Genomic DNA, 20,401 nt, shown 5'->3' with positions numbered 1-20,401 from the left:
TGAAAAGACATTGATTTTACTTCTTAGATAAATAAATATTTAAAGATGTTTATTAAATATGGTGCCTATAAGAGACTTGCTCATGTTTTTTCTTAAATGCACTTTTTTCCGATGTCAAAATAAAGTAGGGCAAATAAGAGTGCTAATACTCAGATACTGATGGATGGAACCCTCCAACAAATGTTGATATATGCTTAAAGATTGTCTTTGAAATCCCCGATTTTGAATAGAATTATTAATGCGATTTAACAAAGGGCAGGTTAAGTTATCCATATGTTTGTGTAAGAGTCATTTTGGGCATGAAGTTGTCAGTTTTCTGGTTTTTTCTTGAATGTACTGGGATGGATTTGTACGCCACTAAAAGCGTCATATTTTTTTTCATTGTAAGTGTATTTTTTTCTGCGATTTCGGTATCTGAAGAGCTTAGCGCTTTCAGTTGCATTACTGAGAAAAAAATAATTGTGTACCAAAACATGAACCAGTCCTTTTAAACATGTTAGCTCTCAAGTACAAATCCAAGAAGGTAACAGTTTTAATTTTACTGTAGGGTTCTTTGTACTGTCACATATCTAGAATTTACTGCCTCACGGAGTGGGCTGTTTTGATTCAGGTCGTTGAAAAAGAATTTTTATCTTAATTGAACTGTTAAAAACAAATGGAATATCTTGGGATGAGGCTTTAAACCTTTCCTGCTCTTTTTCTATCTTATTAACGTTTTAAGTTTTTTATATTTTTAACTACTAGTACTTCTAAAAATCGGCTTATTGCTTTGGTAATGCACCAGTCAATGCACCACTGCCCCCCCCCCCCAAGGTCCGGGGGTATACCGGGGATAGCAGGGGAAATGGGCCGTGCTTTTACCTTCCAGGTGTCCCTGCAGTGCCGGGTGAATACGGAGGTTTTGTCTTCATGCCAAAAATAGCGGGGAATGGGCTTTACCCAGGGTCCCTGGGGTGTGTGGGCATTTGGCAGGGATTTTACCAGCAGGCCATCTCCACAGGGCGGGGACTTAACCCAGGCTAGGCTGAACCGAAAGTCGAAGTCCCCGCTTTTCCCCGGACCTGGGGCGGCCGTGGTTACAATTGACTGGTGCATAATGAAGGCTGCTAAATGACACTAATGAGTTGTGTTCTGTCTACACAACTAACCCAAGGGCTTACAATTTTCAAAAATATGTACAGGTCCAGTAGTCAGGGTTCGACACTAACGGTAGTCCGGTAGTCCGAGACTACCAGTTTTGTGCTCGGACTACAAGAAATTTTAGGTCAATAGTCCGTCGGACTACTAGAAAAAGTAAATATGACATCAGGTAATTGAGCATAAAATATTTATTACGTTTAGACTTGCGTAAAACGTGTTGTTAAAATTTTAAAAAAGCCAAGTATCACCGGTAAATACTCATTCTAAAGTTTGCCGAAGATGGCCGAGCAGTTCGGACAACCTGGACTGTTTAGCGAGTTTCGCGCGCAGTTCGTATAGGCCTTTCGATCAATATTTAAACTTTATTTAGAAAGGGAAAAACCATTTTGCACTGTATGGTGTGTATTAATCGTCAGACACGTGAAAGTCTGCCAGTGTCAGCGAGGTAGATTTGGGTTTAAAATGAGGTAGAATTTCTAGATCCCTTGCATTTTCAGTCAGAAACAATGATAGATACGATGTTAACAAAAACTTGATGGTTGTTACTATTTTTAGATTTTCTGAAAATACGTCATGGTTATTTATTTATCGTTTAGAGTATTGTCAAATGTCGGTGTTTTGATAAAGCAGACAGAAGGAACATTATGTATGGCTTGTGAAATATTTGAACTGACTTAGAAGAGCAGCTTAAAAAATAATCATACTGCTCAAAAATGTCTAATTCAGTGTAAGTGCAGACGACGGCAGAAATTGTGTGCGTTAATTTTCACGCCAAAAGGTCGTAGCATTTTATACATTGAAGTGAGGGCCAATAACAATTCTTATCTTACTCCCAATTAATTAATAACATTTTGGGAATTAATTTCATTATATTTTTTAAAGCATTATTGTATGTCGTTTTAATAGATTAACAAAGACTTCTGAATAGTAAGATGCCAATATCAATTATCAAATAGTGCTGACCAGTAGGATGTCTGTCATTTGTGCCGTAACTTAGCAACGATCTCGGTCGAGGTGTCAATTGATTTATTGCACCATTTTCCTGAAAGTCACAGATTATTGGGTATTTTAGCATGGTTTTTAGATTTTTATTCTGGGGTATTTTAGCATGGTTTTTAGATTTTTATTCTGGGGTATTTTAGCATGGTTTTTAGACTTTTTAAGGTTTTAAAATTGAAGGCCAAACATTGTTTTGAAGAATGTGGAAATTTTAAGATTGAGACAGATAAGAAACATGATAAATCAAAGGGTTATTCTGACAATGTTTTTATGGAGAAGTGTAACAAAACACTGAAGGAATCCGTTGCAGGCTTGCATTTTTTTTGGACTATCAGAATTTTTGCTGGACTACCTGGATTTTAGATCCAGTAGTCCAAGGGACTACCTTGTGAAAAATGTTAGTGTCTAACCCTGGTAGTGCTCATATTTTTATTAAAAGTAACTTGTATTTTGTGGGTATGTCCTACCTTTTTCGTGAAATATTTCCCCACATTTTCCATATGTTGAGTGTACTTTGAACTTCCTATTTCCTTTCAAAATGCATGTGTACAAATTTTGTTATATTAATTATTTGCTAGAAAGAAAATATATTTGCATATATTAGATTATGTAGTTTATTTGTATATTTGTTTCATACTTTGAAATAATTATTATTGTTTTTGTGTTCATTATACTTATTTGTACAATGCAAGTACAGATAAAAATGCTGTTTTAAAGCTGCACTCTCACAGATTGAACATTTTGACAACTTTTTTATTTTTTGTCTTGGAACGAGCCAATTTTTGCGAAAATCCATCGAAACCAGTTATATAAGACTGCTGACAAAAATTAGATCACAGATTTTTAGCTCGACTATTCGAAGAATAGGTGGGCTATACTACTCGCCCCAGCGTCGGCGTCGGCGTTTGGTTAAAGTTTTAGGGCAAGTTGGGATTTTCACTTATAAGTCCAATACCCTACATTAAATTGACTTAATACTTCACGCAGTTGTTCAGGGCCATCACATGATGAAATTAGATAACTCCATATTATTCTTTACACAGATTATGGCCCCTGGTTGACTATGGAACTTAGGTTAAAATTTTAGGGCAAGTTGGAATATTTATTAATAACTTCTACATCCTTTGTTCAATTGACTTATTACTTCACACAGTTGTTCAGGACCATCACACAATGAGGTTACATAACTCCATATTATCCTAAATACAATTTATGGCCCCTAATTGACTAAGGTTAAAGTTTTAGGGCAGGTTAAAGTTTTAGGGCAAGTTGGGATTTTCACTTTAAACTCCAATACCATTCATTCATTTGACTTAATACTTAACACAGATGTTCAGAGCCATCACATAATGAGGTTAGATAACTCCATATTATTATTTTTTTTTTAAATTATGGCCCTTGATTGACTATGGAACTTAGGTTAAAGTTTTAGGGCAGGTTGGGATATTGTTTAATAACTTCTATACCCTTCATTCAATTGACTTAATACTTCACACAATTGTTCAGGACCATCACCTAATGAGGTTACATAACTCCATATTATCCTAAATACAAGTTATGGCCCCTGATTGACTTAGGTTAAAGTTTTAGGGCAGGTTAAAGTTTTAGGGTAAGTTGGGATTTTCACTTAAAACTCCAATACCATTCATTCAATTGACTTAATACTTCACACATATGTTCAGAGCCATCACATAATGAGGTTAGATAACTGCATATTATCTTTTATACAAATTATGGCCCCTGATTGACTATGGAACTTAGGTTAAAGTTTAAGGGCAGGTTGGGATATTGTTTAATAACTTCTATACCCTTCATTCAATTGACTTAATACTTCACACAATTGTTCAGGACCATCACCCAATGAGGTTACATAACTCCATATCCTTAATACAAGTTATGGCCCCTGATTGACTTAGGTTAAAGTGTTAGGCAAGTATAAGTTAAGGGCAAGTTGGGATTTTAATAAAAAAACTTCTATACCGTTCATTAAATGCACTTAATGAAATTCAAAATTATTTACGACCATCTTACAACTAGAAACTTAACTCCGTTTTAAGCCTTAATACAAATTATGGCCCTTGAATTTTTTAATTTTTTTTTATATTTTTTTTTTATTTCCTTTGAAAGGCATATTTGTATATTCTTAACCACATTTTCGTAATGGGAAATCAAGTTATTTGAATGACTTGTGTCATTGTTTGGGCGGGCTGGTGGGAGGGCAGCGTCAACGTCACCTTATGTATCGAATAATTTTAGTTAGGTTTGACATAAAGAGACCAAACTTGGTATTATTACATCGTTGTTGTATTCTAAGTCAAAGCGGCTTAGTCGAGCGCGCTGTTTTTCGACGGCTCTTGTTATATTTAAGTTAATTCAAAAATTGATATTTGATGCATTTTTCTTAAACCGTTAGTAACGGTTTAAGCCATAAAATAATAAACGGTTTAAGCCATAAAATTATAATTTTTGAGCGGAAATATTAAAATCTACGATCTGATTTTTTGTCATTAATCTTATATCATTGGTTTGCAGATAATTACACAAAAATTTGCTCTTTCCAAGACAAAAAAATGAAAAGTTGTAAAAACGGTATGTCTGTGAGAATGCAGCTTTAACATGTGTGAAATATTATATTGAAAACTGGTTTGTTCTAAACATGCTTTTAGATCAAAGGTATCTATGATTCTCTTACACTTGTTTCATTAAATAAAGTTGAAGTATACTTCTTTTTCTTGAAAAAATATATAAAACATTTTAGTATGGAAAATTTAACAGGTAACTTTAAAAATTTAAAACATGTTAGTATTGAAAGTTTAACTGGTACATTTCAGTATGGTATTGAAAATTTAATTGGTAACATGTAAAACATTTTAGTATTGAAAATTAAACAGGTGTCTTTTAAAACATTATAAATTATAATATTGAATATTATACATCTCCTATAACATTTGAATATTGAATGTTTAACAGGTAACTTCAAAAACATTTTAGTATTGAAAAATTTAACAGGTAGCTTTTAAAAAAAATTAGTATTGAATATTTGACAGGTATCTTTTAAAACATTTGAATTTTTGAAGTTTAACAGGTACCTCCTAAACTTTTTAGTATTGAAAATTTAACAGGTAACTTCTAAAACATTTAAATGTTTAACAGGTACATTTTAAAACATTTAAGTATTGAACCGAAAAATGGGCATTGAATATTCAAATACATGTGGTATCTTCCAATTGTATAGGATGTTTTATTCGGAGCAACTTCACAGCAACCCTTAAAAGTTTATTATTAATTCCAGGCGAGTATTGTCGAATGGGTGACAAGGATGGCAAACAGGTTTTGATGTGCTCCTGGGGCCGCAAAGCGGAGCCGGTCATTAAAATGGACCTAACAGATAACACCAGTAATGACCGCACGGAGGAGGTCAAAACAAAGGTCGGTAATCAACTCCAATAAACAGAACAGAACAGAATTTTAGTTGATGTATACCCACAAGGTGTGTGGTCACAGAAAATATTAAATACATTTATATAACATGAAATCAACTTTTCACATAATACCGATTAGAAACATGCTTTATCAATCCGATGAGCTGATATAAACTAATCACTAAATGCAAGTTCTACGTTTGTGGGATTCTTTTATATATTTGGATAATTTAAATGCAGTATTTTTGTTGTCTGACTTTGACAGTTATATAAACTTATACATGCTTCGACTGCCAGAAAATATTTTTTAGATAATAGATTTTTCCTCCTGATAGCATTGTAACAAGGACATATTAATATAAATGAAATTCATCATCTATATCATTGCAATTACAAAAATGACAATAACATTCATTTCTATCAATGTTGTTATTTGCATACAATATACCTTCCGGTGTGGATTCTTTTTAAATGAGCAGACACTCTTTATCTAGTAATATAACTTGTAAGTCATGTGGTAAAATGTTCAAGTTTTGTTCGAAGTCTAATGTAATAAAGGTAGATGTTGGCTTTCAATGAAATGTCAGTGTTCTTTACATATTAGTTTAAAGCACAGACAGATTAACAAAGTATTAGGCCAGTCTGGGGAATTGAACCCCTGAACTCCCTGCTTGTATTTCGTGTACTTTACAAATGTAACTAAATATCATAGTTATCTCACATACTCTCTACACTGTGCTAGTCAGTACTACGATATAAGCTTTTCTAGCAATGCAAAGAGCGAGTATTTATATAATGTTTAAGGGGCAAAATTGCAATCATTTAACATATATATAATGCAATCTGTGAAGACCAAGCCACAGGTGAAAGTGCATCAATATAAATTAAAGCAATGTTACGCTTACAAGAATCTGTTGAAAAATCAGTATCTGTAACATCATCTGTGAGTTGCGTCACATGTTAACATATGTTGTTCGGCGCAGGTGGTACCAGTGAAGTCATCATTGGAAGATGATTCCGACAAAGACTTCAGCAAGCCTGTACATGGACAAAAATATTCATACGAGACAGTCAAAGCACCAAGGGTAGGTCTAATTGTACCTTCAAGCTGCACTCTCACAGATTGACGGATTTGACCTTATTTAAATTTTAGTTGTCTCAGATTCAGTCATATTGGATAACTCACAATAGGGCAGATCTTAATTGATTGCAAAACTGACGATTTTTTTTTTTTTTGTTAAGCGTAGTAATGCTTTTAGCGATAAATCATTTTTTGAACTTTTATGTATTAAAACTGTGGCCTGATCATTTGCCAGCAGTCTTAAATTTGGCTCATTCCAAGACAAAATGTACAGAGTTGTCAAAACGATCAATCTGTGAGAGTGCAGCTTTAAGCCTTGTTTGATTTACAACAATTTTGCTTTATGAATTGCTTGACATTAAACCACCCTGATTTAAATATTCTTCAACCAATGGAGACATTTACTAGTCACATGACAACCTTGGGTATGGATTTCATATATACTTTAGTTAAACAAAGTTGGTAACTATCATCTTCCAGGCACAGGGCGTTACCCCTGAGCATCTTTTGGTCGGCTGGCCGGAGAAGGCTGAGTGCGACGACCTTGTCCAGAACAAGGTTCCAGACCCGAGGAATCTTACATCAACATACCTGTGTCCTTCCAACAAGGGATTTGAGTAAGTATGGTAGAGATAATAATATGGAATTCTAGCCAAAACTTGGAGGTATAAGCAACATGGATGTATTATAAGCAAGTTTTCTTACTTATTTTGAATAATTAGCTTAATTATTTTTTCATTAGTTAAAGATTTATGAGATTAACAGTCCACTCAGTTATTATTTTAATGACTGGTAGAACAATTTAATTTTATATTTTAGACTTTTTAAGAGTGGTGAAACAAGCTTGCAAAATTCATGGCTTTTTAAATGATTTCAATTTTTATCATAAAATTTGTTCAATAAATTTGTTGAATTTTAATCAAATTTAAATATCAATGCAAAGTCACTGATAGTGGAAAAGCAATGTCAACCTGGTATAAATGTTTATTGGCAAATGTTGGCCAATCAATACGTAAAACACATATTATAAAATGGAAGCTGTGAACTATTTTACTTCATACTTTTTCAGAGTAAAACTGTTGCTGACGGAGGCACTCGGCTTGAAAGAAGGTGATGAGCACCCGTTACCATGGTACCCACCTGTATGTGTGACACTTCTCGACATTCCGGAGGGGAACACTAAGTCCTACGATCACGTGCACTCTGTCTCTCAGGAGCAGAGGAAAACAGTGCCGTTGAAGCTGGTGGATTCCTTCCATACTGAGGTTGGATTTAAATTGTCTATTTTGGTATTGTCATAGCCTTGTTATTGTTCTTTTAGCTACATTGAGCTAAAACTTTTAACTCTTGTCATATCTCAAAAAAAATATGCAATCTGATATTAGATATTTCAAATGAAACTTGGTACCTATGTTGTAAGAAGCATAACACACTTAGACCCACAACCCTGACTTTGATCATTTTTGAGATATGCCCTTGTTTGACTTTAACCACCCACCTGAGACGAGCAGAAGTGTTTGCTCTGCAGTGCTCCTGTGTTTATATATGCTGCATTTTATTGTTTGGTTATTCGTAGAAGGTACCAACCACTTTACGCTCTCATTAGTATTGTCTATGGTAATATATCCATAATTTGTCAATGTTTAAAGAAGTGAAATAATAGCCTTTGAAATTTTGATTAGTGCCAATGAATTTACATTAAATATTAAATTGACATAATTTAAATATACAGTCAATTAATCACTGATCCATTGTCACACATGTCAGTGATTGATTTCAGTGTTATAAATGTATTGATTTTAGCTGTTTGTTTGATTATGCATTGCATTTCAATTTATGAACAAAAATGGTGCAGTGGTCAAAATGAGCTCAAGGCCGCTAACCCTGCAACGATAACAGCTTTCAGGGCTTGCTCAAATTGAAATTTTATAAAGCGGGGCTTGTTAAAAATATTGAAGACTAACATGAGTGTAAAAATTCAGACTTGCTCTTTCAAAAAGTGATGACTGATTTGGTAAGCACGTATAATGTATATGAATAAAATGGTAAAACAATTTTACTGTATTACTTTCAGTTATTGTTGGGCCATGCCAATAACGGAAAAATCACAATTGAAGAATTGGGACAACGCATTCTCTCTGGACTCAAACAGGTTGGTAAAGTTGTTGATATTTACTTCTCCCTCCCCAGAAAAAACCCGTTTTTACTTCAGTTATGTCACTTGTTGAAAACTGTTGTCTGAAGCAACATGGAAACCTTGTCTTGTGGCAATATTTGAAGTGCAAATGAATAAATTCTCGCTTTAAATGGCACGAAAAAAAATGTCACGTTGCATTCAAAAAATAATGTTGCACTCTCTCGGCACTATTTAAAAAACAATTTGACTATTTACGTTTTGATTCACTGTGCGCAGATCTATGACAACCACAAATTATCACATATCTATACACTAATTACTTTCACTACACACAAAAGAGTTGCAGCGCAAAACATACATTTTAACTTTATTTTGTTTAACTGAGGTGGGAGAAAAAATATCTACCATGGTTGTTCGTGTAAGATAGGTTCATCCCAACCCTCGCGCAGGGTGTTCTGCAGAAATTGGTAAACCCACATTCGGGTTGGGATGAACCTATCCTACACGAGCAGCCATGGAAGATACATAATTTTATAGCATGTGCTGTATTGTACAATGTTGCCTGCGATTCTTATGATACTGTTTATAACTTTCATATTTATAGGACTGTAGTACACTTATAACACCTTAATAACTTTCACGTATATTGCAGAATTCTGGGCCTAAATGGATCCTATTTAATCTAGCTGGCCTGTATTGGAGGATAATTGGGAACAACTATCACGCTATTGAGTGCTTCCGCCGCTCAATCTACACTTCTCCTATCGAGGTTCAGGATGTCTCCGAGGTGAATTTGGCCAATGTTCTCTACCGCTGGGGGCGTTATGAAGATGCAAGAGTTCTAGTGATAGAAGCCTTAAGACGCAATGAATATGAGGTACATTTGATTGTTCTTTTCATCTTAAAACTTTACTTCATGGTATGCATTTTTACTTCTCGATCCACAGCTTCAAAGATATGGATGGATATTCACGTATTATCGATAGGTTCATAGATACAGATTTTTACGCACTTGGAATGTAGGGTAATTTATTTTCATACCTGTTGCTTGTTTATTTGCTATAAATGCATTTTTATGAAGTATAAACATCGATTGATACAATCCACTCAAAAAAACAATACTATAAGAAGAATTTCGGAAAATCGTAAATTAAGGTCTTGGGTATCAAAAATGCAAAAAACATGTACTGCGCAGGTTTGAAGGCATTCCTCCCTCTTTTTTTTGGAGGAAAGTTTCTACAAGGTTGCAAGTTGTAATTAACTTGTTAATGAATTAATGTTAATTTCTTTGATATTAATCTTACTTTATAGCCTGCCTCCAACTTCCTCCTGGGTAATATTGAATGGGCTTTGAAGAACTACAGTGGAGCTGTCTACCGCTATGAACTCGCACTTGAGGCCGAACCGGAATACACGGATGTGACAAACACACTCCGAGCCCTGAAATGCTTCCTGAAATTTTACCAGGCTCAGCAATCAGTCGCCCCAAATGAGGTACTGTCTAGTTGCCATTCCGGAGTGTCGAACGATATGCAGTCCGAAAGCCGCGTTGTCTGCAGAAACGTAAGTAGTGTGCGCTGAAATGCTTCGCGTCCTTTTGCCTTGCATCTAAGCTCAGGTTGGAATTTTAGTGCATTATTTTTTCCTTTTTTTCTTGAATGCTTCGATTTTTATTCTCCTCTTGCTTTGAAATATTTCAGCTGCTTGTGTAGTAAATCAGACTTTCCCCCGATTGTTTGAGTCTTCCCTGTAGTATACTCTCAGCTATTCATAATTGAATAATCTTTGTATGGAAATAATGCATAGTTGGTTACAATTTTTTTTTAACGAATATTTTCTGGGGTTATGCCCCTTGATCTATTTAGTAAATAGATAAGGCCACACCGAATTGATGTCTTGGTCATCATCGCACCATTTTATTCAAATTAAAAACAAAAATTGACTTGCTCTTTATGCACACCAAGAGAATAGATTCAAATGAAAATGTCTATGAAAGTAATTTGTCATAAAATCATAAAATCTGTATAAAAAAACAAGCGTTCAATGTTTATTATCCAAAAATAATTTAATAAAACCTTTAAATCAAGCATAATTTATGTGAATTTAAACATCTGGTGACAGATTGTCTGTCACTTTGAACCTAATAATGGTGAGTGACTTCCCTTGGAAGAAAAGTTTCCTTGATAACAGTGATTTTTTTTTCTTTCTCGGAGCCAACCTTGCAATGAAATGGATATTTCAATTTCTTTCATGCTTTTCCATGAAATATGGAGTTTTATCAGTGAAATAACAACAGTGAAAATATCAATTAATTCGCCACTCAGGAAAATATGTTTCTCTGTGACCCTTGTGAAATAAAATACGATCTTACACTGAAATAAACAAATATCCTCTATTTATTTGCCAATAATTTTAAAGGTATGTAAGCTGGAAATGTGAATACCTGATATATTGTAAGGAGGTTTAGCAGAAATGTGAAACAATTTATGTCTATATTAGGTCATGCAATTAATAATAATTCTGCAAATTCTTTAAACTATGAACATGATATTTTGATTAAAGTTAAAATACAGAAAACAGCATGGAATGGTGTTAGTTTCAACAGATTATGACATGACATTACGACCTAATACAATTGATTGACACCGAATTCAGGCCCAGCCAATCAATATTATAATATAATCGATCATCGGAACAGCACTAATCATTGTTATGAAATTTTGTAAACTGCTAATCACTGTTACACACCTTTATAACTCAATCAAACTAAAATAAGTCTTTTTTTATTTAGAAAATTTAAGCTTCGGAAAATAGCTCATTGAGCTGATGTTTAAAAATTCTTGTTATCATATACCCGACTATAAATAAAGGTTCTTGTATCTTGCTTTTTAGGATTAGTTTATACATGTGACGGGGCATACAAAATAATACTTATAATCACCATTTTTATGAAATTAAGCAGTTGTACGGAAATTCACACAAAACTACCTGTTAGATTAACTGAAAACAGGTGAACAATTTTGGCTATAATATGACTCAAAGTCTAACTCCTTAACAGTTAACAAAATATATCAAAATCTTGATATCGTATGAAATTAAGTAATTACAATGATAAATAAGCAGTTTTCTTCGTTGCTTCTTTCCTTCACCCATATATCTTCAGTTATATAAAAAAGTCTCACTTGTTCCAATTTATTTTACAAAAATGTGATGACCCATTCATCAATTAGGTCAGTTGCCTCAACATTGTTATCTGCCGTGCTTTTAATTATTTTGCATATTCATACATCAAGGGTCAATTAGAAAATACATAGACTTTCTTTTTAACTTACCATGATTTTTATGTTTTCTCATATTATTTGTTAAGAAATTATAAACTAAGGTGTTTTTAAAAAAAAAAAACTTCAAGAAAATAAAGGGAATGCATTGGCTTGTGTTTTTATGATTGATTTAACCATAGAATGATAAGTTGGAGTGCTCAATTAAAAAAAGGGGTTGTTTGTAAATGTTTTAGTGATCTAACATAATTATATGCATGCGTAGAATGTTACCAAACTTTGTGACTGAATGCACTAATGTATTATTGGTAAAATGTAAGAATATTTAACCAATCTGAATCAAACTTTGAGAAGCTAGCTTTTATTAGCGAAGTGTGTGAAACCAATTATTGACGTATATATATTTATGGAACTTTTTTGTATTTTTCATATAAATCTCCTCTCTGTAAAGTTCTGCTCATAAGTGTTCTAAAGTTACATACATGTGCAGAAATACCACTTCTATTTTCGGTTTTTGTTTAAATTTTGAAGCTGCTATGGACAATTCAAATTTTTATTTTACATCGGCCAAATGACAATCTATGTGCAAATGACAATCTATGTGCAAATGAAAAAGAAAATGGAATAATGACGTCATGACAGTGTGCTGTGCTTGATTATAAATGCTAAAAAAACAATAACAGGAACTTTACTTTAAGTGTCATGTTTGTAGCTAATTTGTTGTCATTACAAACATAACTCAGTAGTGGAAATCTGATTGGAAAAATAAAGAAAATGACTGTTTTAATTTAAAAACTGCACATTTATAATGCACATATGAAAAAGTATCATTTGATGTAATTTGGTTATGCTGTCTCTGCCACACCTGTTTTAAAATATAACTACAAGGAAAATCAACGTACTTAAATGAAATGAAAGCACATTAAGAAAAAAGGTTCTGACAAATCAAGTTATATGTATAAATATAATTATTACCTCTGTTAAATGTTTTTTGTTCAGAGTCTATGTATTTTTGAATGGCCTTAGTATGTGTTTTTCCTACTAGTTTTGTTTTTCTTCTTCTTTTTCTCTTAAATCTTTATGAGGTGGGGTTTGTTGCCATTAATTGATCATTGAAGCTGTGGACATGCACAATACATATGGGTTTTTAATTTCTCTTTTCAAAAATGATTCTATTTGTTTAACGAAAATGGCATATAACAGTATACTAACTAATGAAATGAAGTTTGTAAATGGTTATACAAATGATTTGTTTTATGAATGTGTCTCTTCTATTACTATTGAGGGTTTTATAACGTGTCCCTTCTATTACTATTGAGGGTTTTATAACGTGTCCCTTCTATTACTATTGAGGGTTTTATAACGTGTCCCTTCTATTACTATTGAGGGTTTTATAACGTGTCCCTTCTATTACTATTGAGGGTTTTATAACGTGTCCCTTCTATTGCTATTGAGGGGTTTTATAAATGTGTCCCTTCTATTACTATTGAGGGTTTTATAACGTGTCCCTTGTATTACTATTGAGGGGTTTTATAAATGTGTCCCTTCTATTACTATTGAGGGGTTTTATAAATGTGTCCCTTCTATTGCTATGGAGGGTTTTATAACGTGTCCCTTCTATTGCTATTGAGGGTTTTATAACGTGTCCCTTCTATTACTATTGAGGGGTTTTATAAATGTGTCCCTTCTATTACTATTGAGGGTTTTTATAAATGTGTCTCTTCTATTACTATTGAGGGTTTTATAACGTGTCCCTTCTATTACTATTGAGGGTTTTATAACGTGTCCCTTCTATTGCTATTGAGGGGTTTTATAACGTGTCCCTTCTATTACTATTGAGGGTTTTATAACGTGTCCCTTCTATTACTATTGAGGGTTTTATAACGTGTCCCTTCTATTACTATTGAGGGTTTTATAACGTGTCCCTTCTATTGCTATTGAGGGTTTTATAACGTGTCCCTTCTATTGCTATTGAGGGTTTTATAACGTGTCCCTTCTATTGCTATTGAGGGTTTTATAACGTGTCCCTTCTATTACTATTGAGGGTTTTATAAATGTGTCCCTTCTATTGCTATTGAGGGTTTTATAAATGTGTCCCTTCTATTACTATTGAGGGGTTTTATAACGTGTCCCTTCTATTACTATTGAGGGTTTTATAACGTGTCCCTTCTATTACTATTGAGGGTTTTATAACGTGTCCCTTCTATTACTATTGAGGGTTTTATAACGTGTCCCTTCTATTACTATTGAGGGTTTTATAACGTGTCCCTTCTATTGCTATTGAGGGTTTTATAACGTGTCCCTTCTATTGCTATTGAGGGTTTTATAACGTGTCCCTTCTATTGCTATTGAGGGTTTTATAACGTGTCCCTTCTATTGCTATTGAGGGTTTTATAACGTGTCCCTTCTATTGCTATTGAGGGTTTTATAACGTGTCCCTTCTATTGCTATTGAGGGTTTTATAACGTGTCCCTTCTATTACTATTGAGGGTTTTATAACGTGTCCCTTCTATTGCTATTGAGGGTTTTATAACGTGTCCCTTCTATTACTATTGAGGGTTTTATAACGTGTCCCTTCTATTGCTATTGAGGGTTTTATAACGTGTCCCTTCTATTGCTATTGAGGGTTTTATAAATGTGTCCCTTCTATTACTATTGAGGGTTTTATAACGTGTCCCTTCTATTACTATTGAGGGGTTTTATAAATGTGTCCCTTCTATTACTATTGAGGGGTTTTATAAATGTGTCCCTTCTATTGCTATGGAGGGTTTTATAACGTGTCCCTTCTATTGCTATTGAGGGTTTTATAACGTGTCCCTTCTATTACTATTGAGGGGTTTTATAAATGTGTCTCTTCTATTACTATTGAGGGTTTTATAACGTGTCCCTTCTATTACTATTGAGGGTTTTATAACGTGTCCCTTCTATTGCTATTGAGGGGTTTTATAAATGTGTCCCTTCTATTGCTATGGAGGGTTTTATAAATGTGTCCCTTCTATTACTATTGAGGGTTTTAAAAATGTGTCCCTTTTATATATAGATTTTATATATACAATTGAGGGTTTTATAAATGTGTCCCTTTTATTACTATTCAGGGTTTTTATAAATGTGTCCCTTTTATATATAGATTTTATATATACAATTGAGGGTTTTTATAAATGTGTCCCTTCTATTGCTATGGAGGGTTTTATAAATGTGTCCCTTCTATTGCTATTGAGGGTTTTATAACGTGTCCCTTCTATTGCTATTGAGGGTTTTATAACGTGTCCCTTCTATTGCTATTGAGGGTTTTATAACGTGTCCCTTCTATTGCTATTGAGGGTTTTATAATGTGTCCCTTCTATTGCTATTGAGGGTTTTATAACGTGTCCCTTCTATTGCTATTGAGGGTTTTATAACGTGTCCCTTCTATTACTATTGAGGGTTTTATAACGTGTCCCTTCTATTGCTATTGAGGGTTTTATAACGTGTCCCTTCTATTACTATTGAGGGTTTTATAACGTGTCCCTTCTATTGCTATTGAGGGTTTTATAACGTGTCCCTTCTATTGCTATTGAGGGTTTTATAAATGTGTCCCTTCTATTACTATTGAGGGTTTTATAACGTGTCCCTTCTATTACTATTGAGGGGTTTTATAAATGTGTCCCTTCTATTACTATGGATGGTTTTATAACGTGTCCCTTCTATTGCTATTGAGGGTTTTATAACGTGTCCCTTCTATTACTATTGAGGGGTTTTATAAATGTGTCTCTTCTATTACTATTGAGGGTTTTATAACGTGTCCCTTCTATTACTATTGAGGGTTTTATAACGTGTCCCTTCTATTACTATTGAGGGTTTTATAAATGTGTCCCTTCTATTACTATTGAGGGTTTTATAACGTGTCCCTTCTATTACTATTGAGGGTTTTATAAATGTGTCTCTTCTATTACTATTGAGGGTTTTATAACGTGTCCCTTCTATTACTATTGAGGGTTTTATAACGTGTCCCTTCTATTACTATTGAGGGTTTTATAACGTGTCCCTTCTATTACTATTGAGGGTTTTATAAATGTGTCCCTTCTATTACTATTGAGGGTTTTATAACGTGTCCCTTCTATTACTATTGAGGGGTTTTATAAATGTGTCCCTTCTATTGCTATGGATGGTTTTATAACGTGTCCCTTCTATTGCTATTGAGGGTTTTATAACGTGTCCCTTCTATTACTATTGAGGGGTTTTATAAATGTGTCTCTTCTATTACTATTGAGGGTTTTATAACGTGTCCCTTCTATTACTATTGAGGGTTTTATAACGTGTCCCTTCTATTGCTATTGAGGGTTTTTATAAATGTGTCCCTTCTATTGCTATTGAGGGTTTTATAACGTGTCCCTTCTATTACTATTGAGGGTTTTATAACGTGTCCCTTCTATTGCTATTGAGGGGTTTATAACGTGTCCCTTCTATTACTATTGAGGGTTTTATAACGTGTCCCTTCTATTGCTATTGAGGGGTTTTATAAATGTGTCCCTTCTATTGCTATGGAGGGTTTTATAAATGTGTCCCTTCTATTACTATTGAGGGTTTTAAAAATGTGTCCCTTTTATATATAGATTTTATATATACAATTGAGGGTTTTATAAATGTGTCCCTTTTATTACTATTCAGGGTTTTTATAAATGTGTCCCTTTTATATATAGATTTTATATATACAATTGAGGGTTTTATAAATGTGTCCCTTTTATTACTATTGAGGGTTTTAAAAATGTGTCCCTTTTATATATAGATTTTATATATACAATTGAGGGTTTTTATAAATGTGTCCCTTTTATATATAGATTTTATATATACAATTGAGGGTTTTATAAATGTGTCCCTTTTATTACTATTGAGGGTTTTAAAAATGTGTCCCTTTTATATATAGATTTTATATATACAATTGAGGGGTTTTATAAATGTGTCCCTTCTATTGCTATGGAGGGTTTTATAAATGTGTCCCTTTTATTACTATTCAGGGTTTTTATAAATGTGTCCCTTTTATATATAGATTTTATATATACAATTGAGGGTTTTATAAATGTGTCCCTTTTATTACTATTGAGGGTTTTAAAAATGTGTCCCTTTTATATATAGATTTTATATATACAATTGAGGGTTTTTATAAATGTGTCCCTTCTATTGCTATGGAGGGTTTTATAAATGTGTCCCTTTTATTACTATTGAGGGTTTTAAAAATGTGTCCCTTTTATATATAGATTTTATATATACAATTGAGGGTTTTATAAATGTGTCCCTTTTATTACTATTGAGGGTTTTAAAAATGTGTCCCTTTTATATATAGATTTTATATATACAATTGAGGGTTTTTATAAATGTGTCTCTTCTATTGCTATGGAGGGTTTTCATTAATATGCCTTTTCTATTACTATTGAGGGTTTTTATAAATGTGTCCCTTCTATTGCTATTGAGGGTTTTCATTAATATGCCTTTTCTATTACTATTGAGGGTTTTCATTAATATGCCTCTTCTATTACTATTGAGGGTTTTCATTAATATGCCTTTTCTATTACTATTGAGGGTTTTTATAAATGTGTCCCTTCTATTGCTATTGAGGGTTTTTATTAAAATGGCTTTTCTTTTACTTATAATGGGATAGAAAATTTTATGAGTTTCCAAACTTGAAGGTAAAAGTAAGTAATACTCTAAGGTTCTTGTTCATTGATATATTTTTGTCGTAAATTCAAAGCCATTTCTTCAATTTAGAAGCATTCTAATTATTGTGTTTGTGGATGTTGCATTGCCCGAGCTGCCATGCTAGGAATAGATTCTCATGTATGCAGGCAAGGCTTGATTGACTTGACCAAGTTCTTTTGTGTTAAACCAGTTCCAGAAAAAGGTATGTGCATTTTCCGTCTTATAGAGAAAGCATCAATAGCTGTATGATGATTACCTTGATAATTGCAGGCCCGAAAATCTGCAACATCTAAGTGAAATGAGCTTAATTATCTTACTTAATTATTTAAACCTTTTTAAAAAAAGAAAAAAAATAGTTTCGTGATTGTAATAAAGATAATTTCTTTTAAAAGTCTCTGAATTCTACATAATGTGCACAGCTTTATCCTGTATAAGGCACTTACTATGTTTCAAGACTTTGGTGCCTGATCATCTTACATTACATGACATAACATTTGTCCTCCCTTTCACCAAAATACTGTAGACTGCTTTACTTTTTGTGAGACTTTTTTCGCAATTTTTTATTTCGGCCAATTTTTTGTTTCAGAAACAGTTTGAAATTCGCGACACAATTTTTTTTTAGAAATCAAATGATAATTTAAAATTTTGCTAGGTTTTAAATTTGGTATTTGATTGATTTGCGGAAATTAAAACTTTCACAAAATAAATATAGTCTACAGTATTTGAAAAGTATGATATAATATGTTTGGGAAGCATTCTTATATTGAGCCCTTGGTTCCCTAATACTTGATTAACTTAACACAGTTTTGTCAATGAATTGATGCTTTCTCGTTCATAATTTTTCAATCTTGGCTTGTGTGTTTTCTTGCATTCAGCTAGACGGATATATTGGGTCTTTTATTCTAGAACTTTATTTTTATGTTAATAGATTGCTCATAGTTTGTAAAAAAGCTGTATAAAAAGTTCAGTGTAAATGAATTTAGCATATTTTATGGAAAATGGTTCAATTAACTTCTTACTGAATATTTTCAATAACACTTTAAATTGGCTTCCTAAATTGAGTTCACACATATTTTATTCAATTTTAAACTGTCATACATTACAAAATTGAATGTCGTGCTACTAAATACATGATATGTAGATGCGGATTGAAACAAGCAGATGTTATAATTTTTCTCTCCGGCTTCCTAAATTTGTTTGAACAGTCTTATTATGTAAAATACTATTTTAAAGACTGATCGAGTTACTTAATTATTTACATGCAGAGACTTAAATAAAACTTAGATCTTACAGGGGCTGTATTTATAAAGCATCTTGGTAAAATTTTTCAATTTTAGTTGAATTGAAGAAATCTTATAATGTTGTTACACCAAAAGTATGAAAATAAGTAATAGAAAGTTCCAAATAATAAGGCATGCAAATAAAATGATAACATAGGGATAGGATATTCGAAATATTTGCTGTTAGAAAATAATAAAAACTCACAATGTTGAAAATTTTCACAAAGTATCTGCAGGTAAGGGAGAATTTTCAGTTTGGTACAAATATCCAAAATGGTTGACAAAGATTATTACAAGTAATCTTTACTTTGGATAAAAAGATTCATATTTAGTTATAGAAAAGGCTATTATCTTGCTTATTTTCCTATTGTGGGTGTACAAACATTGGAAATTCTCTTTCAATTCAACTTACAAAACATTGAAATATTTTGTTGCATCATGAAAACGGTCTCAGATTTCAAAACTTGACCAAATTACAATACAGATCAAACACAGGTCCGCTTTCACACTTTTACTTGGGCATAAGTACATTTGACATTGATTGTAACCTTGACCTTGCAGGAAAACGGGGAAGAAAAATGCGTTCTCGAAACAAGAACCCGAAAAGCAGGTGAGTGTCCAGAAAGTTGCGTCCAAGTGCCCGTCAGTCAGAGCTGTACTGGCCCCACTCCCCAACGGACTGTTGAGGGGGCATTTGAAGGTTTGACCTAGTTCTGTGACCCACATTTCTGGTGAACCTTTGTGGGGGTCAGGTTCAAGGTCATTGTTTGTGTTGTATTGGTATTGTTTCTGCTCGAGTGCAAAAAATCCCCTTTATTGCAGTTCATGGTTGATATTTTCTTTTCAATTTCTCAAATACTGTTGATATTTTAAGAGTAAGAAGACTAAGAGGTCATTCTAGTGCCTGTCTGTTTTTTTAAGAAAATATGTGATAGTATTGTAAATGTTGCATGGTGTTTTTGTTGTGGCGTGCCACAACTTTTAACCTTTGCCGTAACTAAAAACAGATATTCAAATGAAACTTGGTACACACGTTGCTAGACACAATACCCACATGTATATAAAGGCACACAACTCTGACTCTAAATATTGTCAAGTTAAGCCCCTTTCTTGACAACAACAACAAGATACAAGTGATTGCTCCGTGGAGCTCTTAATGTCAACACTAAGAACATGATAAAACATCCTTTTTGGTCCATAGATGTTTTCCATGTTATCAAATACGTGTTTCCGTCGATCTCCCAAAATGGATTAGGGATTTAGAATCCATCCATTTTTTTTTTCGAAATTAGAACGTTTGAGAATGCATGAAACAGTAGTTAATGGGGCTATCTTATCAACACAACATAATTATCATGAAAATTTTTTCTGTGTAGTTATAAATTCTATTT

General features: G+C 33.1%; 1 protein-coding gene across 7 annotated transcripts in view; it reads left to right on the top strand.

Annotated features, from left to right (window-relative positions):
* Window positions 1-20,401, top strand: part of LOC128230091 (tetratricopeptide repeat protein 17-like) — a 69,312-nt gene that overhangs the window by 14,965 nt on the left and 33,946 nt on the right. For 5 of the 7 annotated variants that reach the window (XM_052942092.1, XM_052942088.1, XM_052942089.1 and 2 more), the window contains 8 exons: window positions 5,432-5,568; window positions 6,545-6,646; window positions 7,123-7,259; window positions 7,712-7,907; window positions 8,717-8,794; window positions 9,432-9,656; window positions 10,091-10,342; window positions 19,572-19,620. In XM_052942092.1, the coding sequence (XP_052798052.1) occupies window positions 5,432-5,568; window positions 6,545-6,646; window positions 7,123-7,259; window positions 7,712-7,907; window positions 8,717-8,794; window positions 9,432-9,656; window positions 10,091-10,342; window positions 19,572-19,620 (1,176 nt within the window). The remainder of the gene's footprint in view (window positions 1-5,431; window positions 5,569-6,544; window positions 6,647-7,122; window positions 7,260-7,711; window positions 7,908-8,716; window positions 8,795-9,431; window positions 9,657-10,090; window positions 10,343-19,571; window positions 19,621-20,401) is intronic. The other 2 variants (XM_052942091.1, XM_052942090.1) reach the window with 1 other exon arrangement.

This window comes from Mya arenaria, chromosome 4 (genome assembly GCF_026914265.1).
Source record: "Mya arenaria isolate MELC-2E11 chromosome 4, ASM2691426v1".
NCBI lineage: Eukaryota > Metazoa > Mollusca > Bivalvia > Myida > Myidae > Mya > Mya arenaria.
Note: the sequence above shows the minus strand (reverse complement) of the source record. Positions and strands in the feature narration are given on the sequence as shown.